The sequence below is a fragment of the Oncorhynchus clarkii genome, chromosome 29 (genome assembly GCF_045791955.1).
Source record: "Oncorhynchus clarkii lewisi isolate Uvic-CL-2024 chromosome 29, UVic_Ocla_1.0, whole genome shotgun sequence".
NCBI classification, from domain to species: domain Eukaryota; kingdom Metazoa; phylum Chordata; class Actinopteri; order Salmoniformes; family Salmonidae; genus Oncorhynchus; species Oncorhynchus clarkii.
Window position 1 is genome coordinate 40696971 of NC_092175.1, and position 27500 is coordinate 40724470.

The 27500-nt window shown below is 45.4% G+C and overlaps 3 protein-coding genes across 21 annotated transcripts in view; 2 read left to right on the forward strand and 1 right to left on the reverse strand.

The window, feature by feature from the left end:
- LOC139387838 (exosome component 8) overlaps positions 1 to 7884 on the forward strand; it is a 10683-nt gene extending 2799 nt beyond the window's left edge. Inside the window, exons 6-11 of the mRNA XM_071134117.1 lie at positions 47 to 152; positions 893 to 938; positions 1205 to 1301; positions 1866 to 1986; positions 4220 to 4326; positions 7670 to 7884. Of these exons, the coding sequence (XP_070990218.1) occupies positions 47 to 152; positions 893 to 938; positions 1205 to 1301; positions 1866 to 1986; positions 4220 to 4326; positions 7670 to 7788 (596 nt within the window). The 3' untranslated portion in view covers positions 7789 to 7884. The remainder of the gene's footprint in view (positions 1 to 46; positions 153 to 892; positions 939 to 1204; positions 1302 to 1865; positions 1987 to 4219; positions 4327 to 7669) is intronic.
- The window catches only part of LOC139388601 (regulatory factor X-associated protein), a 1150577-nt gene that overhangs the window by 86415 nt on the left and 1036662 nt on the right, over positions 1 to 27500 (forward strand). The gene's annotated exons all lie outside the window — the stretch shown is intronic.
- The window catches only part of LOC139387836 (SPT20 homolog, SAGA complex component), a 43616-nt gene continuing 23901 nt past the window's right edge, over positions 7786 to 27500 (reverse strand). For 3 of the 19 annotated variants that reach the window (XM_071134099.1, XM_071134101.1, XM_071134100.1), the window contains exons 20-24: positions 26883 to 26938; positions 25339 to 25449; positions 22505 to 22598; positions 18825 to 18904; positions 7786 to 9787 (exon numbers count right to left, since the gene is read on the reverse strand). In XM_071134099.1, the coding sequence (XP_070990200.1) occupies positions 9653 to 9787; positions 18825 to 18904; positions 22505 to 22598; positions 25339 to 25449; positions 26883 to 26938 (476 nt within the window). In that variant the 3' untranslated portion in view covers positions 7786 to 9652. The remainder of the gene's footprint in view (positions 9788 to 18824; positions 18905 to 22504; positions 22599 to 25338; positions 25450 to 26882; positions 26939 to 27500) is intronic. The other 16 variants (XM_071134105.1, XM_071134104.1, XM_071134102.1 and 13 more) reach the window with 9 other exon arrangements.

Genomic DNA, 27500 nt, shown 5'->3' on the forward strand with positions numbered 1-27500 from the left:
CTGCCTCTGTGTGTTTGTGTATTTGACCTGTCTCTCTCTCTCTCAGTACCCAATGTAGACCTGCCTCCTCTGTGTTCGTCTCGGTTCCGTCCTGGACCTCCAGGAGAACAGGCTCAGGCCGCCAGCCAGTTCATCGCTGATGTCATAGAGAGGTGATTTGGTGTTTAAAGGTCCAGGCCAGTTTAAAAAAAACATGATTTTCCTGAGTGTACAAAACATTAAGAACACCTTCCTGATATTGAGTTGCACCCCCTTTTGCCCTCAACAGCCTCTATTCATCAGAGCATGAAACTCTACAAGGTGTTGAAAGCGTTCCACAGGGTTGCCTGGCCCACGTCGACTCCAATGCTTCCCACAGTTGTGTCAAGTTGGCTGGATGTCCTTTGGGTGGTGGACCATTCTTGATACACACAGGAAACTGTTGAGCGTGAAAAACCCAGCAGAGTTGCAGTTCTTGACACAAACCGGTGCGCCTGGCACCTACTACCATACCCCGTTCAAAGGCACTTAAATATTTTGTCTCCCATTCACCCTCGGAATGGCACACATACACAATCCCTGTCTCCACTGTCTCTAGGCTTAAAAATACTTCTTTAACCTGTTTCCTTCCCTTCATCTACACTGACTGAAGTGGATTTAACAAGTGACATCAATACAGGATCACAGCTTTAACCTGGTCAGTCTATGTCATGGAAAGAGCAGGTGTTCCTAATGTTTTGTACACTCGGTGTACATCTCCAAACTATGAGGTTGGAATAATACTGTGAACATGATGAGGATGATGATGCCCTTTTTAGCGTAAGAGCTATTTGACGAGCCTCAAATGGTTACTGGCATTTCAAATGTCGTATATTTCCGTGGATGTTTTGTAAACATTATTTTTGCCTTGCAGCTCTGCCGTCGTCCAGAAAGAGGACTTATGCATTGTGAAAGGAAAGGTAGTTCTGTTAACTTTCACCATGTGACACACTGAGAGGACTGTTACACACTGTGTTTTACTATCACAGCTTTAATACATGTCGTCTACCGGGGTTGGGGATCAATTCCATTCCAAGTGTTCCTCGTTGAAAAGCATTGTAGAGAATTTGAATTTCACTGTACTCAGATTGATTGGGAATTGAACTTGACCTCAACCACCTCAGATTGCCCGTTTTACTGATAGTTTTCAGCTGTGATTCTGATACTTAGCTCTGCTGTTCTCTAGCTGTGTTGGGTCCTGTACTGCGACATCATGTGTCTGGACTATGACGGCAACTTGTTGGACGCCTGTCTCATCGCCCTGCTGGCTGCTCTCAAGAACGGTGAGACCTGGGGTCTATTCATTAGTCCGATTGCGTTGCACAACATTTTTAAAGCAGAAAATGTTTTGCAATGGGAAAAAAACAAGCATTTCCTTTAGAGTTTGCAACAGACAAAACGTTTTGTGACGTTTTCCGACTAATGAATACACCCCTGCGGACGTTTTCACCGTGCTGATGTAGTGTACATGACTGTGGCTCAGGATTTCTGGTGCTAACCCCAAGAAAACAGTGTCAGGAGGAATCTCCTCTTAGTCTGGAGGTCAAGACGCTGGTTTCTCTCCCCGTGGGAGACCTCGGGTTCAGATCCTGCCTGTGACACTGTCACTTCCTGTCTGAGTTTAAAAAAATAAAATAAACATTTTTGTGAGGGATGTGATTGGCTCAACATTTAACAGTAACCAGCTACTGTTGTAATCACATTGACCTCATGGCTGTATATAATTTTCTTAGTATGACCTTAGGGGAAAAATAGCAATTCCCGATTTAAAAAAAACATCTTATTTTTGGAAACCGCCTGACGTTTTGCTATAATATATAATGCCCTTGTCGCCTGGTTTCACCCAGCACGTCTCCCAGAGGTGACAGTCAACAAAGAGACCGAGGTTCCTGAGGTGACCCTGGAGAACAGGAGAGGTCTGAACATCCACAAACACCCTGTAGGGGCCTCTTTCATTGTGTTTGATGAGTAAGTGTCTTTCATTCACCATCACTCAGGACCATTTCCTGTTTTTAGTTCACACCCAGAGAGGATATTTAAGCTTCATTTTAAACTATGTGAATTATAATTCTTTACTATGGACTTATTGTGAGGTGAGTTATCATAGATATGTATTATATCAGTGGTCACCAACATTTTCTGAGTCAAGATCACTTTCACAGCTGAGATCTTCCGCTCAATTTATATTGACTATATGCCTGGCCTGATACATTATCACAGCATATTGACTATGCCTGGCCTGATGCATTATCACATCATATTGACTATATGCCTGGCCTGATGCATTATCACATCATATTGACTATATGCCTGGCCTGATGCATTATCACATCATATTGACTATATGCCTGGCCTGATGCATTATCACATCATATTGACTATATGCCTGGCCTGATGCATTATCACATCATATTGACTATGCGCCTGGCCTGATGCATTATCACATCATATTGACTATGCCTGGCCTGATGCATTATCACATCATATTGACTATGCCTGGCCTGATGCATTATCACATCATATTGACTATGCCTGGCCTGATGCATTATCACATCATATTGACTATGCCTGGCCTGATGCATTATCACATCATATTGGCTATATGCCTGGCCTGATGCATTATCTCAGCATATTGGCTATATGCCTGGCCTGATACATTATCTCAGCATATTGGCTATATGCCTGGCCTGATACATTATCTCAGCATATTGGCTATATGCCTGGCCTGATACATTATCTCAGCATATTGGCTATATGCCTGGCCTGATACATTATCTCAGCATATTGGCTATATGCCTGGCCTGATACATTATCTCAGCATATTGGCTATATGCCTGGCCTGATACATTATCTCAGCATATTGGCTATATGCCTGTCCTCATACACCGAAGTCGGATTTCGGAGATATCCAAGATCCTAGTTGTTTTGAACACCGCATTAGTCTCAGCGGCGGGAAGGGGAGAGTAGCAGAGAGTCTGTCTCTCACGGTACCTGCCTTCTCTCTCCTTCCTTTCCTCTCGTGAGACTGACCAGAGAGAGGGGACACGGTCTTCCCACCTGATGGCGAAACTCAAGTCACACCGTATCTACCTCAGGCACAAATTCATGTTGTTCCTATGACCAGAGAAAGTGAAATATTCCTCAATATTAAAATAAACACAACGAGAAGCTAATAATAACAAAACCACGGGGCTTTCTGAATCAAGTGTAGCTACCGCCAACGGGGCTTCTGGTTCAAGTGTAGCTACCGCCAACGGGGCTTCTGAATCAAGCGTAGCTACCGCTAACGGGGCTTCTGAATCAAGCGTAGCTACCGCTAACGGGGCTTCTGAATCAAGCGTAGCTACCGCTAACGGGGCTTCTGAATCAAGCGTAGCTACCGCTAACGGGGCTTCTGAATCAAGCGTAGCTACCGCTAACGGGGCTTCTGAATCAAGCGTAGCTACCGCTAACGGGGCTTCTGAATCAAGCGTAGCTACCGCTAACGGGGCTTCTGAATCAAGCGTAGCTACCGCTAACGGGGCTTCTGAATCAAGCGTAGCTACCGCTAACGGGGCTTCTGAATCAAGCGTAGCTACCGCTAACGGGGCTTCTGAATCAAGCGTAGCTACCGCTAACGGGGCTTCTGAATCAAGCGTAGCTACCGCTAACGGGGCTTCTGAATCAAGCGTAGCTACCGCTAACGGGGCTTCTGAATCAAGCGTAGCTACCGCTAACGGGGCTTCTGAATCAAGCGTAGCTACCGCTAACGGGGCTTCTGAATCAAGCGTAGCTACCGCTAACGGGGCTTCTGAATCAAGCGTAGCTACCGCTAACGGGGCTTCTGAATCAAGCGTAGCTACCGCTAACGGGGCTTCTGAATCAAGCGTAGCTACCGCTAACAGCTCAACACAAAGACAAAAAAAAAGAAGCGCAAGTCATTATCTGTGTCTTTTCTGCAGAAATGTTTGGTGATCGACTAGGAATGCCTTGGCAGATCGACTAGGAATGCCTTGGCAGATCGACTAGGAATGCCTTGGCAGATCGACTAGGAATGCCTTGGCAGATCGACTAGGAATGCCTTGGCAGATCGACTAGGAATGCCTTGGCAGATCGACTAGGAATGCCTTGGCAGATCGACTAGGAATGCCTTGGCAGATCGACCAGGTGCTTGGTGACCACTGTGTTATATGGTCCTAACAGTGTTGTCTGTCCTGTGTAGCTCTATAATGATTGTCGACCCCACCGCTGAGGAAGAGAGCCTGTCTACGGCCACTATCACAGTGGTAACGGACGAGGAAGAGCGACTCTGTGCCCTCCACAAGCCAGGTTAGAGAACCACACTGTCTGGTCCCTTAACCCACTCCTATAGTTTCTGTCTGGTCCCCTAACCCACACAGGGTAGTGCGTACAGTACATCACTGGGGCCAAGCTTCCTGACATGCAGGACCTCTATACCAGGAAGGCCCTAAAAATGGTCAGATTCCAGCCACCCAAGTCAGTCTCTGCTACCGCTCGGCAAGCTGTACCAGAGGGCCAAGTCTAGGACCAAACGGCTCCTTAACAGCTTCTACCCCCAAGCCACCAGACTGCTGAACAGTTTCTACCCCCAAGTCATTAGACTGCTGAACAGCTTCTACCCCCCAAGCCACCAGACTGCTGAACAGCTTCTACCCCCAAGCCATCAGACTGCTGAACAGCTTCTACCCCCAAGCCATCAGTCTGCTGAACAGCTTCTACCCCCAAGCCATCAGACTGCTGAACAGCTTCTACCCCCAAGTCATTAGACTGCTGGACAGCTTCTACCCCCAAGTCATTAGACTGCTGAACAGCTTCTACCCCCAAGTCATTAGACTGCTGGACAGCTTCTACCCCCAAGTCATTAGACTGCTGAACAGCTTCTACCCCCAAGACATTAGACTGCTGGACAGCTTCTACCCCCAAGTCATTAGACTGCTGAACAGCTTCTACCCCCAAGACATTAGACTGCTGGACAGCTTCTACCCCCAAGACATTAGACTGCTGAACAGCTTCTACCCCCAAGCCATTAGACTGCTGGACAGCTTCTACCCCCAAGCCATTAGACTGCTGAACAGCTTCTACCCCCAAGACATTAGACTGCTGGACAGCTTCTACCCCAAAGCCACCAGACTGCTGAACAGCTTCTACCCCCAAGCCATTAGACTGCTGAACAGCTCCTACCCCCAAGCCATCAGACTGCTGAACAGCTTCTACCCCCAAGCCATCAGACTGCTGAACAGCTTCTACCCCCAAGCCATTAGACTGCTGAACAGCTCCTACCCCCAAGCCATCAGACTGCTGAACAGCTTCTACCCCCAAGCCATTAGACTGCTGAACAGCTCCTACCCCCAAGCCATCAGACTGCTGAACAGCTTCTACCCCCAAGCCATTAGACTGCTGAACAGCTTCTACCCCCAAGCCACCAGACTGCTGAACAGCTCCTACCCCCAAGCCATTAGACTGCTGAACAGTGGATGAAATGGCGACCCAGACTATTTTCATTAACCCAGTGTTTTTTTTCTTTGTATGCTCCTGCTACTCTATCATCTATGCACAGTCACTTGAATAACCTACATGTACAGTGGGGCAAAAAAAGTATTTAGTCAGCCACCAATTGTGCAAGTTCTCCCACTTAAAAAGATGAGGCTATACTTATTTTCCACCATAATTTGCAAATAAATTCATTAAAAAAATCCTACAATGTGATTTTTTTTTTTTCTCATTTTGTCTGTCATAGTGGAAGTGTACCTATGATGAGAATTACAAGCCTCTCATCTTTTTAAGTGGGAGAACTTGCACAATTGGTGGCTGACTAAATACTTTTTTTTTGCCCCACTGTACATATTACCTCGACTAACCGGTACCCCCTTTTACATAGCTTCGCTACTGTTATTTAGTTCATTTTTAATCTACTTTTACTTTAGTAATATTTTCTTAACTACACTGTTTTAAGGGCTTGTAAAGTAATAATTTAACGGTAAGGTCTACACCCGTTGTATTCGGCGAATAACATTTTAAATATATTTCTTGTTAGCCCCTCCCTAGTCTTCACTGCCCAGAACCAAATCCAACCCAGACCCAAAACGAGCCTAAACCCCTTCCCCCAATAGTGTTTTCAGACCACTTTACTTTTTCACATTTTTGTTTTTATAGCCTGATTTTTTTTTTATTGATTCAATTAAGATTGTCACTGTCCTAGACCCAATACACCATAATTTCAAGTGGAATTATGTATTTAGAAAATGTTTACAAATTTAAAAGCTGAAATGTCTTAAGTCAATACGTTTTTAACCCTAAATAAGTTCAGGAGTAGAAATGTGCTTAATAAGTTGTATGGAAGCACTCTGTGTGCAATAAGTGTTTGATTTGACTACCTCATCTCTGTACCCCACATATACAATTACAGTATATGTTAGTGTAACGGATGTGAAACGGCTAGCTTAGTTAGCGGTGGTGCGCGCTAAATAGCATTTCAAATGGTGACGTCACTTGCTCTGAGACCTTGAAGTAGTGGTTGCAAGGGCCGCGGCTTTTGTGGAGCGATGACTGTTGATGTGTGCAGAGGGTCCCTGGTTCGCGCCCGGGTATGGGCGAGGGGACGGTCTAAAGTTATAATGTTACATAAGGTCCCTCTGTCAAAATTAATTTCAAACACAGATTCAACCACAAAGTCCAGGGAGGTTTTCCAATGTCTCGCAAAGAAGGTCACCTATTGGCAGATGGATAAAAAATAAAAAAAAGCAGACATTGAATATCCCTTTGAACACAAAGTTATAATTACACTTTGGATGGTGTATCAATGATCCCAGTCAACATAAAGATACAGGTGTCCTTTCTAACTCAGTTGCTGGAGAGGGATTTTACCTTTAATTTAATTTTAGGTTAAACTGAGGAAGAATAAAAAATATTCCGCAACAAAGCACTAAAGTAAAACTGCAACAAACAAATAAAGTGGCAATACTAACCGTTATATTTGGGGCAAATCCAACATCACTGAGTACCACTCTTAATATTTTCAAGCATGGTGGTGGCTGCATCATGTTATGGGTATGCTTGTCATCGACAAGGACTAAGGGGTTTGTTAGTTTTGTTTTTATAAAAAAAAAAAAAAAGAGCTAAGCGCAGGCAAAATCCTAAAGGAAAACCTGGTTGTCTGCTTTCCAACAGACACTGGGAGAGAAATTCACCTTTCAGCAGGACGAATAACCTTAAAACACAATATCAAATATACTCTGGAGTTGCTAACTAAGACATTGAATGTTCCCGAGTGGCCTAGTTAACAGTTTTGAATTAAAATCAGCTTAAATCTATTTCAAGACTTGAAAATAGCTGTCTAGTAATGACAAACAACCAACTTGACAGAGTTATGAAAATAATATTGTACAATCCAGGTGTGCGAAGCTCTTAAGAGACTTACCCAGAAAGACTCTCAGCTGTAATCACTGCCAAAAGGTGATTCTAACATGTCTTGACACTATCATTGTGTAGCTGGGTCGAGGAAATAAATGACTTTCGTCCATTTTGAATTCTAGGCTGTAAACAACAATGTGGAACAAGTCAAGGGGTGTGAATACTTTCTGATCTCTTTAGAAGTTCTCACGGGTCAGCTGTTGTCTGAACACTCTCCTTCGTTGCTCTTCTTCCTCTCCAGGTGGTACGTCATTATCAGGTGAGAAGCTTCAGGATTGTATCAGCCGAGCCACGACGAGACACAGGGAGGTCCGCAAACTCATCGACAAAGTCACACAGAGCGACAAGACACCGAAATAAACACACACACGTTTATTTTTCTCTAAAAGTTGTATTTTCCTGTCAATATATATTTTCTTTATCACAACAAACTGCTGATAAAGACCATTTAAAACATTCTGCCTCAGTGTCCCAGAAATGTCTCACACAAATATACACTTGTTCTTGACTGCCCAGCCGCCCCCACCCTCCCACACTAGTACAAGAAAATGCCGTATGAAAAACACTCAGCCAATTGCATGCTGGGAAAACAAGTTCTCTGTGTTCTCTGTCATGATCATCTTCCCGCAGAGAGAGCTATTCTGTGACCGTAAAATGGCACACTATTTCCTACATAGTGCACTAGTTTTAACCAGAGCCTGATCAACAGTAGTACACCATGAAGGGAATAGTGACCCATTTTCAGATGCACCCCAAAGCCATGGAGAATCGGGCACGGTCGTTGACGAGGAGTCTTCTGGGTTGTGCTGTCCGTCCATGAGTTAGGCTCTGTTCGAGTCGCCGCAGGGGGGGGCATAACAGGACAGCTGTCAGGGAGGGCATAACAGGACAGCCGTCGGGGGAGGAAACGCCTCCCACTAACAAAAGAACGCATCTTAATTTCCTAACACATTTCAAAAATAGGTTTATTTTAAAAACGGTGGGTTCTCTGTTTCTAAAAAACAGTTCTATGGTCGTCGGGACAACCTGATTCGGGCTCACACCAACCAAAAGCATTATTGATAACACTCTACACCCATAACCTCTCAATATGGTCAACACACTGTTATGACCCATGTATTTATCCCGGTTGTGACATTGTGTTATTTTATGGCTGGTCAAAACCCACACTAACTCGAATCAGTTTTTTTCCCAAGGCAAAGTTCCTTTAAAAAAAAAACAACCTTTAAGTTTTTGTTCCATCATATTTAAAATAAAAACGTGTAGAAAAAACACTTAATGACCGTCATAATCAGATAGTCCTTTCGTGTACATGTCCTTGTGTCAGTCACAAAGAGGGTGTCTTGTCCTGCATTCATCCCAGTCATCAACAACAGAGCATTGGACTAGGTGCATGTCTGACATCAATGTGTACAACAATTACAATTAATATGGTACATTAAAAAAATAATGTTATAACAAATGTACTGTTGACACGTAGGTTATGTTTTGCCTTGTGTGGTAGGTTTTGACACTTACGTAGGTGTCACAACAGCCATATAACGCAATACATGTCACAACCGGTCTAAGTATATGTGTGTGTTATGACCGTGACATTACGTGTTATGGTGCTGGGTGAGAAAGTGTTATCCATTATTACATCATACATTCCATCTTCTCTCCGCTACAAAATAACAAGTATTTTTTTGCCTGTAGTCTCCACAGTGAGGGAGTTGGGGGGCAAGAGAGTCTCCACAGTGAGGGACTTGGGAGGCAAGAGAGTCTCCACAGTGAGGGAGTTGGGAGGCAAGAGAGTCTCCACAGTGAGGAAGTTGGGAGGCAAGAGAGTCTCCACAGTGAGGGAGTTGGGGGGCAAGAGAGTCTCCACAGTGAGGGAGTTGGGAGGCAACCGAGTCTCCACAGTGAGGGAGTTGGGAGGCAACAGAGTCTCCACAGTGAGGGAGTTGGGAGGCAACAGAGTCTCCACAGTGAGGGAGTTGGGAGGCAACAGAGTCTCCACAGTGAGGGAGTTGGGAGGCAACAGAGTCTCCACAGTGAGGGAGTTGGGAGGCAACAGAGTCTCCACAGTGAGGGAGTAAAGAGTGCAGTTTGGATCATTCATGTCTTCATGAAGGGGTTGGTTTTCTCTCCATGATTTGGGGAGGTGCCATGGCATTGCTCACCAGATGGCTGGGGGTCATTTTATGAGTGTGTGTGTGTGTGTAGGGGGTCGTCATCGTCATGATTAGGGGTGGGGCTGCGGTGTGCTCCTCTTCCTCTTACTTCTTGGTTGGCTGGCGGTATGTAGCCGTGGCGACACCCCCGGAGGCCCCGCCCCCCTCATAGCCATTTGCTGCTGCATTTGGTGCAAGAATTGCAACTGATGGAGAGAGAGAGAGGGAGGGATGGAGATAACAGGTCAGTTCAATGGCATGCACTCTGGGTAACCCTTTACTTGGACATTCTGTCATAACAGCAGACTGGCACCCATATTAGCATCACGTGAAGCCATAACTGTATCAGATTAGCATCACGTGAAGCTATAACTATCAGATTAGCATCACGTGAAGCCATAACAGTGTCAGATTAGCATCACGTGAAGCCATAACTGTATCAGATTAGCATCACGTGAAGCTATAACTGTATCAGATTAGCATCACGTGAAGCTATAACTGTATCAGATTAGCATCACGTGAAGCTATAACTATCAGATTAGCATCACGTGAAGCCATAACAGTGTCAGATTAGCATCACGTGAAGCCATAACTGTATCAGATTAGCATCACGTGAAGCTATAACTATAAGATTAGCATCACGTGAAGCTATAACAGTATCAGATTAGCATCACGTGAAGCTATAACAGTATCAGATTAGCATCACGTGAAGCCATAACTGTATCAGATTAGCATCACGTGAAGCTATAACAGTATCAGATTAGCATCACGTGAAGCCATAACTGTATCAGATTAGCATCACGTGAAGCTATAACAGTATCAGATTAGCATCACGTGAAGCCATAACTGTATCAGATTAGCATCACGTGAAGCTATAACAGTATCAGATTAGCATCACGTGAAGCTATAACAGTATCAGATTAGCATCACGTGAAGCCATAACTGTATCAGATTAGCATCACGTGAAGCTATAACAGTATCAGATTAGCATCACGTGAAGCTATAACAGTATCAGATTAGCATCACGTGAAGCCATAACTGTATCAGATTAGCATCACGTGAAGCCATAACTGAATCAGATTAGCATCACGTGAAGCTATAACAGTATCAGATTAGCATCACGTGAAACTATAACAGTATCAGTGAAATAATCTAGCAGTCTTGACACATTTAGTTGATTATTCAGAAAATGTAGCTAGGCTAATGGAGGAAATCATTCTTGGTTTGTATAAACAGAGCTTTCCTATACAGGAAAATCAAAAGTGTAAGAAATATACTTCACATAATGATTAAACAGGCTCTGGTACTAATGAAAAAAAAAAAAAAACTTGTGCTTTATGTGTTAAAACGTCAAATTAAATACCTGTCCTCGATTACATTTTTTTGTTGACTTCAAAAAAAGTGCAAAATTTCAATGAAATTTATCGGACAAAACAACAACATTTAAATAGCTGTTAATGCTTTACGTGGAAGCAATAAAATCCAAACCTTCTATATCTACTTGAATGTTATTCAATCCAACAGAAATACGGAATGAGAGGGGAATGGATCTGTAGCTACTACACAGAGAAAAGAGAAAAAAAACGATTTGAAACGATTGGTGCTGCAAAGAAAAATGGTTTTGTATAATCTAGTAGTGCAATAGAATCCAAATAGACGTGCATTTCTTGGGAGCAGGTTTTTACCTCGTCAGCTCAGGGATTCGATCTAGCAACCTTTACTGGTTACTGGCCCAACGCTCTAACGCCCCTGAATAATGACATCTGTAGCTAGAATATGTACATAGTGTGTTACAGTTGCTGCATTACTTGGATCTTGTGCTGTCGTCTCTCATACGAGGGTAGATCTATAGATATGTATAATATAGATAGGATATATTAAGGGTGCAACGGTAAAACATTTTATTTGACCTTTATTTAACTAGGCAAGTCAGTTAAGAACAAATTATTAGTTTGGAACAGTGGGCTAACTACCTGTTCAGGGGCAGAACGACAGATTTGTACCTTGTCAGCTCGGTGGGTTGAACTTGCAACCTTCCGGTTCCTAGTCCAACGCTCTAACCACTAGGCTATTTTTATAAAAACTCTAAAATTGATTTTACAAGCATGACATCTGTACTTTTAGTTTATGGTTGGCGCAGCTTGTTGGCAATTAGCCAATCTGCATTTTCTCATCGAGTTCAAATCACATGAAAGACTTCACAACTCGTAAATTCCCACCTCCCACATGGTTACAAACACAGCATGGAAACTTGAGAGGCCCAACAGACAATGCAAGCAACACTGTGAATGGCATTTACATTTTCCTGCTATACCGAAACGTGACCCCAAAACCAAAATACGTAGCGAACCGTGGGTTTGGTGAACCATCCCACCACTAGTATATACACACAAAAGTATGTGGACACCCCTTCAAATGAGTGGATTCAGCTATTTCCGCCACACCCGTTGCTGACAGGTTTATAACAAATCAAACACACAGCCATGCAATCTCCATAGACAAACATTAGCAGTCGAATGGTCTGTACTGAAGAGCTCGGAGACTTTCAACGTGGCACCGTCATAGGATGCCACCTTTCCAACAAGTCAGTTCATCAAATTTCTGCCCTGCTAGAGCTGCCCCGGTCAACTGTAAGTGGTATTATTGGGAAGTGGAAACTTCTAGGAGCAACAACGGCTCAGCCGCTAATTGGCATGCCACACAAGCTCACAGAACGGGAGCGCTGAGAATAATCTCAGCGCAGAGCGTAGAAATGATCTGTCCTCGGTTGCAACACTCACTACTGAGTTACAAACTGCCTCGGAAGCAACATCAGCACAAAAAACGGTTCGTTGGGAGCTTCATGAAATGGGTTTCCATGGCCTAGAAGCCGAACACATTCTAGACGATTCTGTGCTTCCAATGTTGTGGCAACAGTTTGGAGAAGACCCTTTCCTGTTTCAGCATGACAATGGCCATGTGCACACAGCAAGGTCCATATAGTTTGTCAAGATCGGTGTGGAAGAACATGACTGGCCTGCAAAGAGCCCTGACCTCAACCCCCATCAAACACCTTTGGGATGAATTGGAACGTTGACTGCAAGCCAGGACTAATTTCCCAACATCAGTGCCCGACCTCACTAATGCTCTTGTGGCTGAATGGAAGCAAGTCCCTGCAGCAATGTTCCATCATCTAGTGGAAAGCCTTCCCAGAAGAGTGGAGGCTGTTATAGCAGCAATGTTACAACATCTAGTGGAAAGCCTTCCCAGAAGAGTGGAGGCTGTTATAACAGCAATGTTACAACATCTAGTGGAAAGCCTTCCCAGAAGAGTGGAGGCTGTTATAGCAGCAATGTTCCAACATCTAGTGGAAAGCCTTTCCAGAAGAGTGGAGGCTGTTATAGCAGCAATGTTCCAACATCTAGTGGAAAGCCTTCCCAGAAGAGTGGAGGCTGTTATAACAGCAATGTTACAACATCTAGTGGAAAGCCTTCCCAGAAGAGTGGAGGCTGTTATAGCAGCAAAGGGGGGACCAACTCCATATTAATGACCATGATGTTGGAATGAGATGTTCAGACGCACGCGGCAAATTGGGGTTCTTCCCCCCCACACGCGCTGTTCGTGTGTCTATAGACTCTGCCTCTATAGCTAATACCGGACACGCATTCACTCTTCATCGCGCTGTCTTCTAAACTCCCGTCTCCATTTAATGCCAAGATGTTTATATTTATTTAAATTATACTTTTGTAATGCTTTTGCGGGATGTGGATCATAATTACAGTTACAATCTATCAGGTTGCGTGATCCTCGTAGTGATACGTGGAAAATACATCGGGAACCAGAATTAAATGTTTATCACACTCGCACAAATGCGACCAGTTATTTTTTTGTATTTGAATTTAATTTGTTTCACTAGCAAACCTCAGGAGGCTGAAGAAATTTGGCTTGTCACCAAAAGCACTCACAAACTTCTACAGATGCACAATCGAGAGCATCCTGGCGGGCTGTATCACCGCCTGGTACGGCAACTGCTCCGCCCACAACCGTAAGGCTCTCTAGAGGGTAGTGAGGTCTGCACAACGCATCACCGGGGGCAAACTACCTGCCCTCCAGGACACCTACACCACCCGATGTCACAGGAAGGCCATAAAGATCATCAAGGACAACAACCACCCGAGCCACTGCCTGTTCACCCCGCTATCATCCAGAAGGCGAGGTCAGTACAGGTGCATCAGAGCTGGGACCGAGAGACTGAAAAACAGCTTCTATCTCAAGGCCATCAGACTGTTAAACAGCCACCACTAACATTGAGTGGCTGCTGCCAACACACTGACTCAACTCCAGCCACTTTAATAATGGGAATTGATGGGAAATTATGTAAAATATATCACTAGCCACTTTAAACAATGCTACCTAATATAATGTTTACATACCCTACATTATTCATCTCATGTGTATATACGTATATCATCTACTGCATCTTTATGTAATACATGTATCACTAGCCACTTTAAACTATGCCACTTTGTTTACATACTCATCTCATATGTATATACTGTACTCAATACCATCTACTGCATCTTGCCTATGCTGCTCTGTACCATCACTCATTCATATATCTTTATGTACATATTCATTATCCCCTTACACTTGTGTCTATAAGGTAGTAGTTTTGAAATTGTTAGGTTAGATTACTTGTTGGTTATTACTGCATTGTCGGAACTAGAAGCACAAGCATTTCGCTACACTCGCATTAACATCTGCTAACCATGTGTATGTGACAAATAAAATTTGATTAGATTTTTTTTTAACTGCTGGCACTTTAGAGCCCATCTCATGTTCTCTAACGTTAGCTCGACACAATTAGTGTTTACCTTTCCACAACACACGGCGTCGGAAAGGGATTTGTCCATGTGTTTACGTACAGCTGACAGTCGGGAAACTCAGCTTCACAACAAACAGGAGGAGGGGCAGACACGGGGCAGCTACGTCCAATAATAATATTCATCTCCATGTCCGTGGACACAAACTCTGTACATGTCTGTGTGTTGCAGCTCGAGAACCGGGATGTTAGATTTCCTCAGTGGATTTATTTTTTATTAAATTAAAATGTTTTTTTAATTAAAAAAAAAAAAAAATCAGGCCTTATTCATTTCTGTGTACTTTTAACTCGGATCTTGTATATTTATTGTATTGGTTTATTTTTATTCCACCTTTATTTAACCAGGTAGGCCAGCTGAGAACAAGTTATCATTTTAAAACTGAGACCTGGCCAAGATAAAGCAAAGCAGTGCAACAAAAACAACAGAGTTAGTGACACAAACAAACATACACAATAGAAAAACAATAGAGAAATCTATACACAGTGTGTGCAAATGTAGTAAGATTAGGGAGGTCAGGCAATAAAGAGGCCATAGAGGAGAAGTAATAACAATTTAGCATTAACACTGGAGTGATAGATGTGCAGATGATGATGTGCAAGTAGAGATACTGGGGTGCAAAAGAGCAAGAGGGTAAGTAACAATATGGGGATGAGGTAGTTGGGTGGGCTACTTACAGATGGGCTGTGTACAGGTACAGTGATCGGTAAGCTGCTCAGACAGCTGATGCTTAAAGTTAGAGGGGGAGATATAAGTCTCCAGCTTCAGTGATTTTTGCAATTCGTTCCAGTCATTGGAGGCAGAGAACTGGAAGGAAAGGCGGCCAAAGGAAGTGTTGGCTTTGGGGGTGACCAGTGAAATATACCTGCTGGAGCGCGTGCTACGAGTGGGAGATGCTATGGTAACCAGTAAGCTGAGATAAGGCGGTGCTTTACCTAGCAAAGACTTATAGATGACCTGGAGCCAGTGGGTTTGGCGACGAATTTGTAGCGAGGGCCAGCCAACGAGAGCATACAGGTCGCAGTGGTGGGTAGTATATGGGGCTTTGGTGATAAAACGGATGGCACTGTGATAGACTACATCCAGTTTGCTGATTAGAGTGTTGGAGGCTATTTTGTAAATGACATCGCCGAAGTCGAGGATCGGTATCTGCGTACATGGACAGATAATTGCGTAGTTGGTACGCAAAATGCGTGCATGTTGGCAGGTCTGCACCCTCTTTCCCCCCAAAACTGCCTCAATTCATCGGGGGGGCATGTTCTCTACCAGATGTCGAAAACATTCCACAGGGATGCTGGACCATGTTGACACAACTGTGGAAAGCATTGGAGTCAAGTTGGCTGGATGTCCTTTGGGTGGTGGACCACTCTTGATACACACGGGGAACTGTTGAGCATCGTTCTTGACTCAAACCAGTGCACCTGGCACTGTTTAAAGCTTGGGAAATCTTTTTGTTTCCAAATCCGGCTTTAAACTTCTTCACAACAGTATCTCGGACCTGCCTGGTGTGTTCCTTGTTCTTCATGATGCTCTCTGGACCTCTGAGACTATCACAGTGCAGGTGCATTTATACGGAGACTTGATTACACACAGGTGGATTGTATTTATCATCATTAGTCATTTAGGTCAACATTGGATAATTCAGAGATCCTCACTGAACTTCTGGAGAGAGTTTGCTGCACTGAAAGTAAAGGGGCTGAATAATTTTGCACGCCCAATTTTTCAGTTTTTGATTTGTTAAAAAAGTTTGAAATATCCAATAAATGTCGTTCCACTTCATGATTGTGTCCCACTTGTTGTTGATTCTTCACAAAAAAATACAGTTTTATATCTTTATGTTTGAAGCCTGAAATGTGGCAAAAGGTCGCAAAGTTCAAGGGGGCCGAATACTTTCGCAAGGCACTGTATAGATATGTATACTATAGATATACAGTCCATATGTATAGATATGTATACTATAGATATACACTTTATATGTATAGATATGTATACTATAGATATACAGTCCGTATGTATAGATATGTATACTATAGATATACAGTCCATATGTATAGATATGTATACTATAGATATACAGTATGTATGTATAGATATGTATAATATAGATGTGTAATGCTTACATAGGGCTTTACTCATTTCATATGTATATACTGTACTGTAATTGACTGTATTTTAGTCATTGCTACTCCGACATTGCTCAATCTAATATTTATATATTTCCTAATTCCATTATTTTACTTTTAGGTGTGTGTGTGTGTGTATTATTGTGAATGGTTAGATACTACTGAACTGTTGGAGCTAGGAACACAAGCATTTTGCTACAACCAGCAATAACATCTGATAAATATGTGTCTGTGACCAATAAAATGTGATAATTATAGATATAGTCTGTATGTACAGTTTGAAGTCGGAAGTTTACATACACCTTTGACAAATACATTTAAAAACTCAGTTTTTCACAATTCCTGACATTTAATCCTAGTAAAAATTCCCTGTTTTAGGTCAGTTTGGATCACCACTTTATTTTAAGAATGTGAAATCTGAGAATAATAGTAGAGAGAATGATTTATTTCAGCTTTGATTTATTTCAGCTTTTATTTCTTTCATCACATTCCCAGTGGGTCAGAAGTTTTCATTCACTCAAATAGTATTTGGTAGCATTGCCTTTAAATGGTTAAACTTGGGTCAAACGTTTCGGGTAGCCTTCCACAAGCTTCCCACAATAAGTTGGGTGACACAGCTGGTGTAACCGAGTCAGGTTTGTAGGCCTCCTTGCTCGCACATGCGTTTTCAGTTCTGCCCACAAATGTTCTATAGGATTGAGGTCAGGGCTTTGTGATGGCCACTCCAATACTTTGACTTTGTTAAGCATTGTCCTTAAGCCAATTTGCCACAACTTTGGAAGTATGCTTGGGGTCATTGTCCATTTGGAAGACCCATTTGCAGCCAAGCTTTAACTTCCTGACTGATGTGTTGAGATGTTGCTTCAATATATCCACATAATTTTCCGTACTCATGATGCCATCTATTTTGTGAAGTGCACCAGTCCCTCCTGCAGCAAAGCACCCCAACAACATGAAGCTGCCACCCCCGTGCTTCACGGTTGGGATGGCGTTCTTCAGCTTGCATGCCTCTCCCCTTTCCCTCCAAACATAACGATGGTCATTATGGCCAAACAGTTCTATTTTTGTTTCATCAGACCAGAGGACATTTCTCCAAAAAGTACAGTCTTTGTTCTCATGTGCAGTTGCAAACCGTAGTCTGGCTTTTTTATGGCGGTTTTGGAGCAGTGGCTTCTTCCTTGCTGTGCGGTAATTCAGGCTATGTCAATATAGGACTCGTTTTACTGTGGATATAGATACTTTTGTACCTGTTTCCTCCAGCATCTTCACAAGGTCCTTTGCTGTTGTTCTGGGATTGATTTGCACTTTTCGCACCAAAGTACGATCTCTAGGAGACAGAACGCGTCTCCTTCCTGAGCGGTATGACGCCTGCGTGGTCCCATGGTGTTTATACTTGCGTACTATTGTTTGTACAGATGAACGTGGTACCTCCAGGCGTTTGGAAATTGCTCCCAAGGATGAACCAGACTTGTGGAGGTCTACTTTTTTTTAGGTCTAATTATTTTTCTGAGGTCTTGGCTGATTTCTTTTGATTTTCCCATGATGCAAAGCAATGAGGCACTGAGTTTGAAGGTAGGCCTTGAAATACATCCACATGTACACCTCCAATTGATTCAAATTATGTCAATTAGCATATCAGAAGCTTCTAAAGCCGTGACATTATTTTCTGGAATTTTCCAAGCTGTTTAAAGGCACAGTCAACTTAGTGTATGTAAACGTCTGACCCACTGGAATTGTGATACAGTGAATTATAAGTGAAATAATCTGTCTGTAAACAATTGTTTGAAAAATGACTTGTGTCATGCACAAAGTAGATGTCCTAACCGACTTGCCAAAGCTATAGTTTGTTAACAAGAAATTTGTGGAGTGGATGAAAAATGAGTTTAAATGCCTCCAATCTAACTGTATGTAAACTTCCGACTTCAACTGTATATAGGTGTATAATTATAGATATACAGTCTGTATGTATCAATATGTATAATATAGATGTATAGATATGTATAATATAGATATACAGTCTGTATGTATATAGGTGCATAATTAGATATACAGTCTATGTATATAGGTGCATAATTATAGATATACAGTCTGTATGTGTAGATATGTATAATATAGATAGACTGTATCTATATTTTGTATATCTATATTATACATGTCTATACATACAGATTGTATATCTATATATTGTATATGTATATAGTTGTATAATATAGATATACAGTCTGTATGTATATAGGTGTATTTTAGAGTGTGTGCATTACTTGTATCTGCGGCTGCTGAAGCCTTGGAGAAGGCAGGGGGGGACCAGAGCCATCCAGACCACAGCCTAACTGGGACAGCACTACAGTACAGTATGGAGGGAGGAGAGGAGGGAGGGAGGGAGGAGAGGAGGGAGGAGAGGAAGAGAGGATGGAGGAGGGGAAGGGAGGATGGAGGAGGGGAAGGGAGGATGGAGAGGAAGGGAGGATGGAAAGAGGGAGGGAGGATGGAGGAGAGGAAGAGAGGAGGGAGGATGGAAAGAGGGAGGGAGGAAAGGAAGAGGGAGGATGGAGGGGAAGATGGAAATAGGGAGGTAGAGAAGGGAGGAGAGGAAGGAGGGAAAGGGGGAGGGATAGAAGAGGAGAGGAGGGTGGAGAGGAAGAGGGAGGGAGGAGAAGGAGGGAGGGAGGAGAGATGATGGAAAGAGGGAAGGAGGGAGGGAGGAGAAGTGGAGGAAGGGAGGAGAGAGGATGGAAAGAGGAGGGAGGTGAGGAAGAGAGGATGGAGGAGGGGAAGGGACGATGGAAAGAGGGAGGGAGGATGGAAAGAGGGAGGATGGAGGAGAGGAAGGATGGAGGAAGAGAGGAGGGAGGATGGAAAGAGGAAGGAAGGATGGAAAGAGGGAGGAAGGATGGAAAGAGGGAGGAAGGATGGAAAGAGGGAGGATGGAAAGAGGGAGGATGGAAAGAGGAAGATGGAAATAGGGAGGGAGAGGAAGGAGGGAAAGGGGGAGGGATAGAAGAGGAGAGGAGGGAGGCAGGAATGAGAACGAGGGGGCAGTTAGGGATGGCAGGGGAGGACAGGGCAGGGAGAGAGGGATGAAGCCAGGTCAGGGTGTAGCAAAGGAAAACAGGGGAATATAGGTAGAGGAGAGGATCAGTTGGTGAGGAAGGAGAGAAGGATAGACGACAAAGCGGGGGGGGGGGCAGAAGGAGGAGTGGAAGGGTGGAAAAGGAGGAAGGATGAAAGACGGAGGGAAAAAAAGAAGGGTGGGTTGGGAGGAAACAGAAACAAAAAAAGGAGAGAATGTAGCAGAGAAGTGGGGGGGGGGGAAGTGTAGTTTGACCTTTGACTTATTACATCAGTTTGACCTTTGACAGGTTACTTTACAAACACACTCCAGAACAGAGCAGAACAGAGTGACTGGTCTGATGTTTTTCTACTGTCGTAAATAGATTATCAGGTTTTGCTCAACAGTGAGGGACACTGATACACTACATGACCAAAAGTATGTGGACACCTGCGTGTGGAACATCTCATTCCAAAATCATGGGCATTAATATGGAGTTGGTGGCCCCCCCTTTTGCTGCTTTCCTCCACTCTTCTGGGAAGGCTTTCACTAGATGTTGGAAGATTTCTGCGGGGACTTGCGGCTATTCAGCCACAACAGCATTAGTGAGGTTGGGCACTGATGTTTGGCGACTAGGCCTGGCTCACAATCGGCATTCCAATACATCCCAATGGTGTTCCATGGGGTTGAGGTCAGGGCTCTGTGCAGGCCAGTCAAGTTCTTCCACACCGTTTTTGACAAACCATTTTTTAATTTTATCCCTTAGTATCCAATTGTTGTCTCGTGTCTCATCACTACAACTCCCGTACGGGCTCGGGAGAGACGAAGGTCGAGAGTCATGCATCCTCCAACCCCCAACCAAGCCGCACTGCTTCTTAACCCGGAAGCCAGGAAACACCGTGCACCTGGCAGCCTTGGTTAGCGTGCACTGCGCCCGGCCCGCCACAGGAGTTGCTAGTGCGCGATGAGACAAGGATATCCCTACCGGCCAAACCCTCCGACGCTGGGCCAATTGTGCGTCGCCCCACGGACCTCCCGGTCACGGCCGGCTGCGACAGAGCCTGGGCTCGAACCCAGAGTCTCTGGTGGTACAGCTATTGCTGCGATGCAGTGCCTTAGACCACTGCACCACCCGGGAGGCCAAGACAAACCATTTGTGTATGGACCGTGCTTTGTGCACGGGGGCATTGTTATGCTGAAACAGGAAAGGGCCTTCCCCAAACTGTTGCCACAAAGTTGGAAGAACAGAATTGTCTAGAATGTCATTGTATGCTGTGGTGTTAAGATTTCACTGCACTGGAACTATAAGGGGCCCGAACCATGAAAAACATCCCAGACCATTATTCCTCCTCCACCAAACTTTACAGTCGACTATGAATTGGGGCAGGTAGCGTTCTCCTGGCATCCACCAAACCCAGATTTGTCCGTAGGACTGCCAGATGGTGAAGCGTGATTCATCACTCCAGAGAACGCATTTCCACTACTCCAGAGGCCAATGGCAGCAAACTTTACACCCCTCCAGCCGAAGCTTAGCATTGAGCATGGTGATCTTAGGCTTGTGTGCCGCTGCTCGGCCATGGAAACCCATTTCATGAAGCTCCCGACTAACAGTTCTTGTGCTGACGTTGCTTCCAGAGGTAGTTTGGAACTCGGTAGTGAGAACAACCAATGACGGACGATTTTTTCACGCTACGCACTTCAGCGGTCCCGTTCTGTGAGCTTGTATGGCCTGCCAATTAGAGGCTGAGCCGTTGTTTCTCCAAGACATTTCCACTTCACCATAACAACACTTACAGTTGACCGGGGCAGCTCTAGCAGGGCAGAAATTTGACGAATTTACTTTTTTTAATTTTTAAAAAACTTTTTGTAAAAGGTGGCATCCTATGAAGGTGCCACGTTGAAAGTCACTGAGCTCTTCAGTAAGGCCATTCTACTGCCAATGTTTGTCTATGGAGATTGCATGGCTGTGTTCTCGATTTGATACACCTATCAGAAATGGGTGTTCCTGAAATAACAGAATCCACTAAATGTGTCCACATACTTTTGTATATATTGTGTATGAGATCTACAGTGAGGGACTTTTATTTAACAATGTGCCTCGTAAAGAGGCAACTATTTACGTATTGCTCAGTTTACTAATCAAAGAGGTTTATGGTAAATGTTGCACTTAACACATTGCTTTTGAACTATGAACTTGTCACCGTTGGGTCAGTGCTACAGTCCTACATTTGATAACACATCAGTAATGTCTGGTTGTTATCAGTTTGACTGGTGAAAACCTACAAGTCGTGTTACTGAAGAAAGAGTAAAACATTTACAAAGAGAGAGATTGTGTAAGCGATTAAGAGTTTGTTTGTGTGTGTGTGAGAGCGACAGACAGAGAGAAAGAGCGACAGACAGAGAGAGAGAGAGAGCGACAGGGAGAGAGAGAGCGACAGGGAGAGAGAGAGAGCGACAGGGAGAGAGAGAGAGCAACAGGGAGAGAGAGCAACAGGGAAAGAGAGAGAGACAGGGAGAGAGAGAGAGAGCGACAGAGAGGGAGAGAGAGAGCGACAGAGAGAGAGAGAGGGACAGAGAGAGAGAGCGACAGCGAGAGAGAGCGACAGAGAGCGAGAGAGCGACAGAGAGAGAGCGAAAGAGAGAGCGACAGAGAGAGCGACAGAGAGAGAGACAGAGAGAGAGACAGAGAGAGAGAGCGAGAGAGAGAGAGCAACAGAGAGAGAGACAGAGAGAGAGAGCGACAGGGAGAGAGACAGAGAGAGAGCGAGAGAGAGCAACAGGGAGAGAGAGAGAGAGAGACAGAGAGAGAGAGCGAGAGAGCGAGAGAGCAACAGGGAGAGAGACAGAGAGAGAGAGACAGAGAGAGAAACAGAAGCAGAGTGTGTGTCCTACCTGCTGTCTGTGGGGACTTAAAGCCTCCTACTCCAGTCAGGTTGATGACAGCAGTCTGTTGAGCACCCATACCCTGGTCTGACCCCTGATCACCCTAAAACCAGGGCAGAGGTTAGAGGTCATCACCACAGAGAAAGATGTGTGTCGTACTGTGTGTCTGTTGCTGTGGGCTTAATATCATTACACTACCGGTCTAAAGTTTTAGAACACCTATTCATTCAAGGGTTTTCTTTATTTTATACTATTTTCTACATTGTGAAGACATCAAAACTATGAAATAACACATATGGAATCATGTAGTAACCAAAACAAGTGTTAAACAAATCAAAATATATTTTATATTTGAGATTCTTCAAAGTAGCCAGCCTTTGCCTTGATGACAGCTCTGCACACTCTTGGCATTCTCTCAACCAGCTTCATGAGGTAGTCACCTGGAATGCATTTCAATTAACAGGTAGGTGTGCCTTGTTAAAAGTTATATTGTGGAATTTCTTTCCTTCTTAATGCATTTGACCCAATCAGTTGTGTTGTGACAAGGTAGGGGTGGTATACAGAAAATAGCCCTATTTGGTAAAAGACCAAGTCCATATTATGGCAAGAACAGCTCTTATAAGCAAAGAGAAACGACAGTCCATCATTACTTTAAGGCATGAAGGTCAATACGGAACATTTCAACAACTTTAAAAGTTTCTTCAAGTGCAGTCGCAGAAACCATCAAGCACCATGATGAAACTGTCTCTCATGAGGACCACCACAGGAAAGGAAGACCCAGAGTTACCTCTGCTGCAGAGGATAAGTTCATTCGAGTTAATTGCACCTCAGAAATTGTAGTCCAAAAAAATGCTTCACAGAATTCAAGAAACAAACACATCTCACCATCAACTGTTCAGAGGAGACTGCGTGAATCAGGCCTTCATGGTCAAATTGATGCAAAGAAACCACTACTAAAGGACACCAATAATAAGAGACTTGCTTGGGCCAAGAAACACGAGCAATGGACATTAGACCGGTGGAAATCTGTCCTTTTGTCTGAGGAGTCCAAATTTGAGATTTTTGGTTCCAACCGCCGTGTCTTTGTGAGATGCAGAGTACGTGAATGGATTATCTCCGCATGTGTGGTTCCCACCGTGAAGCGATACGCCATCCCATCTGGTTTGGGTTAGAGGGACTATCATCTGTTTTTCAACAGGACAATGACCCAACACAACTCCAGGCTGTGTAAGGGCTATTTGACCAAGAAGGAGAGTGATGGAGTGCTGCATCAGATGACCTGGCCTCCACAATCACCCAACCTCAAGCCAATTGAGATGGTTTGGGAGGAGTCGGACCGCAGAGTGAAGGAAAAGCTGCCAACAAGTGCTCAGCATATGTGGGAACTCCTTCAAGACTGTTGGAAAAGCATTCCAGGTGAAGCTGGTTAGGAGAATGTCAATAGTGTGCAACGCTGTCATCAAGGCAAAGGGTGGATATTTGAAGAATCTCGTATAAAAAAATATATTTTCATTTGTTTTACACTTTTTTGGTTACTACATGATTCCATATGTGTTATTTCATAGTTTTTCACTATGATTCTACAATGTAGAAAATGGTAAAAATAAAGAAAAACCCTGGAATGAGAAGGTCTTCTAAAACTTTTGACGGGTAGTGTATATGTGCTGTGAACAAAAGCCTTTGGACGAGGTTACTGTGGGCTGGACGTAGCAGACTGACTGAGGCAGAAGGTGTGTGTGTCATACCTTGTCTCCTTGCTGCTGTGGGCTAGACGTAGCAGACTGACTGAGGCAGAAGGTGTGTGTGTCATACCATGTCTCCTTGCTGCTGTGGGCTAGACGTAGCAGACTGACTGAGGCAGAAGGTGTGTGTGTCATACCATGTCTCCTTGCTGCTGTGGGCTAGACGTAGCAGACTGACTGAGGCAGAAGGTGTGTGTGTCATACCATGTCTCCTTGCTGCTGTGGGCTAGACGTAGCAGACTGACTGACTGAGGCAGAAGGTGTGTGTGTGTGTGTCATACCATGTCTCCTTGCTGCTGTGGGCTAGACGTAGCAGACTGACTGAGGCAGAAGGTGTGTGTGTCATACCATGTCTCCTTGCTGCTGTGGGCTAGACGTAGCAGACTGACTGACTGAGGCAGAAGGTGTGTGTGTCATACCTTGTCTCCTTGCTGCTGTGGGCTGGACGTAGCAGACTGACTGAGGCAGAAGGTGTGTGTGTCATACCATGTCTCCTTGCTGCTGTGGGCTAGACGTAGCAGACTGACTGAGGCAGAAGGTGTGTGTGTCATACCATGTCTCCTTGCTGCTGTGGGCTAGACGTAGCAGACTGACTGAGGCAGAAGGTGTGTGTGTCATACCATGTCTCCTTGCTGCTGTGGGCTAGACGTAGCAGACTGACTGAGGCAGAAGGTGTGTGTGTCATACCATGTCTCCTTGCTGCTGTGGGCTAGACGTAGCAGACTGACTGAGGCAGAAGGTGTGTGTGTCATACCATGTCTCCTTGCTGCTGTGGGCTAGACGTAGCAGACTGACTGAGGCAGAAGGTGTGTGTGTCATACCATGTCTCCTTGCTGCTGTGGGCTAGACGTAGCAGACTGACTGACTGAGGCAGAAGGTGTGTGTGTCATACCTTGTCTCCTTGCTGCTGTGGGCTAGACGTAGCAGACTGACTGAGGCAGAAGGTGTGTGTGTGTCATACCATGTCTCCTTGCTGCTGTGGGCTAGACGTAGCAGACTGACTGACTGAGGCAGAAGGTGTGTGTGTCATACCATGTCTCCTTGCTGCTGTGGGCTAGACGTAGCAGACTGACTGAGGCAGAAGGTGTGTGTGTGTCATACCATGTCTCCTTGCTGCTGTGGGCTAGACGTAGCAGACTGACTCTGTTGAGGAGAGAACTGGGAGAGCTGCTGCTGCTGCAGAGAGTTAAAGATCAGAGGACCTGTAGGGATCTGGAGGGAGAGAGAGGGGGGGAGGAGGAAGAGGAGGGGGAGGAGAGAGATGGGGGAGGAAGGGAGGGGGCGAGAGATGGGGGAGGAAGAGGAAGGGAGGGGGAGAGAGATGGGGGAGGAGGAGGAAGGGGGAGAGAGATGGGGAGGGGGAGAGAGATGGGGGAGTAGGAGAGAGATGGGGAGGAGGAAGAGGAGGGTGAGAGAGATGGGGGAGGAGGAGAGAGATGGAGGAGGAGGAGAGAGATGGAGGAGGAAGGGAGGGGGAGAGAGATGGGGGAGGAGGAGAGAGATGGGGAGGAGGAGGAGGAGGAAGAGGAGGGGGAGGAGGAGAGAGATGGAGGAGGAGGAAGGGAGGGGGAGAGAGATGGGGGAGGAGGAAGAGGAGGGGGAGAGAGAAAGGGGAGGATGAAGAGGAGGGGGAGAGAGATGGGGGAGGAGGAGGAGGAGGAGTAAGGGAGGGGGAGGAGAGAGATGGGGGAGGAGGAAGAGGGAGATGGGGAGGAGGAGGAGGGGAAGAGGGAGGGGGAGAGAGATGGGGGAGGAGGAAGAGGAGGAAGTGAGGGGGAGGAGAGAGATGGGGGAGGAGGAAGAGGAGGAAGTGAGGGGGAGGAGGAAGGGAGGGGGAGGAGAGAGATGGGGGAGGGGGAGAGAGATGGGGGAGGAGGAAGAGGAGGAAGTGAGGGGGAGGAGGAAGGGAGGGGGAGGAGAGAGATGGGGGAGGAGGAAGGGAGGGGGAGAGAGATGGGGAGGAGGAAGAGGAGGAAGTGAGGGGGAGGAGAGAGAGGGACAAAAGAAGAGAGATGAAGGGAAAAAGGAGAGACAGAAGTTAGATCTCAAGTTTGGGATTCAGCCCATTGTCACAGTGTGAAGAGGAGGGGAGGAGGAGGGAGAGAGAGAGAGCGAGAGAGAGGGCGAGGGAGAGAGAGAGGAGGGGAGGAGGAGGGAGAGAGAGAGAGGAGGGGAGGAGGAGGGAGAGAGAGAGAGCGAGAGAGAGGACGAGGGAGAGAGAGAGGAGGGGAGGAGGAGGGAGAGAGAGAGAGAAGGGGAGGAGGAGGGAGAGAGAGAGCGAGAGAGAGGAGGGAGAGAGAGGGGAGGAGGAGGGAGAGAGCGAGAGGAGGGGAGTAGGAGGGAGAGAGAGAGAGGAGGGGAGGAGGAGGGAGAGAGAGAGGAGGGGAGGAGGAGGGAGAGAGAGAGAGCGAGAGAGGAGGGAGAGAGAGAGGAGGAGGAGGAGGGAGAGAGAGAGGAGGGGAGGAGGAGGGAGAGAGAGAGAGAGGAGGGGAGGAGGAGGGAGAGAGAGAGAGGAGGGGAGGAGGAGGGAGAGAGAGAGAGGAGGGGAGGAGGAGGAGGGAGAGAGAGAGAGAGAGGAGGGGAGGAGGAGGGAGAGAGAGAGAGAGGAGGGGAGGGAGAGAGAGGAGGGGAGGAGGAAGTGGTACCTGTAGCAGGTTGAGGGGTCTAAGGCCTGGACTAGTGTTCAAACCAAATGGACTCCCTGGGGAACACAAACACACATGATGAGACAGCTGGCAGTGTTGTATCAGTCTCTGTGGTAGGCAGAGTGTATTACCCAGTATCTGTGGTAGGCAGAGTGTATTACCCAGTCTCTGTGGTAGGCAGAGTGTATTACCCAGTCTCTGTGGTAGGCAGAGTGTATTACCCAGTCTCTGTGGTAGGCAGAGTGTATTATCCAGTCTCTGTGGTAGGCAGTGTGTTGTATCAGTCTCTGTGGTAGGCAGAGTGTATTATCCAGTCTCTGTGGTAGGCAGAGTGTTGCATCAGTCTCTGTGGTAGGCAGGGTGTATTATCCAGTCTCTGTGGTAGGCAGAGTGTTGTATCAGTCTCTGTGGTAGGCAGAGTGTTGTATCAGTTTCTGTGGTAAGCAGAGTGTTGTATCAGTCTCTGTGGTAGGCAGAGTGTTGTATCAGTCTCTGTGGTAGGCAGTGTGTTGTATCAGTCTCTGTGGTAGGCAGAGCGTTGTGTCAGTCTCTGTGGTAGGCAGAGTGTTGTATCAGTCTCTGTGGTAGGCAGTGTGTTGTATCAGTCTCTGTGGTAGG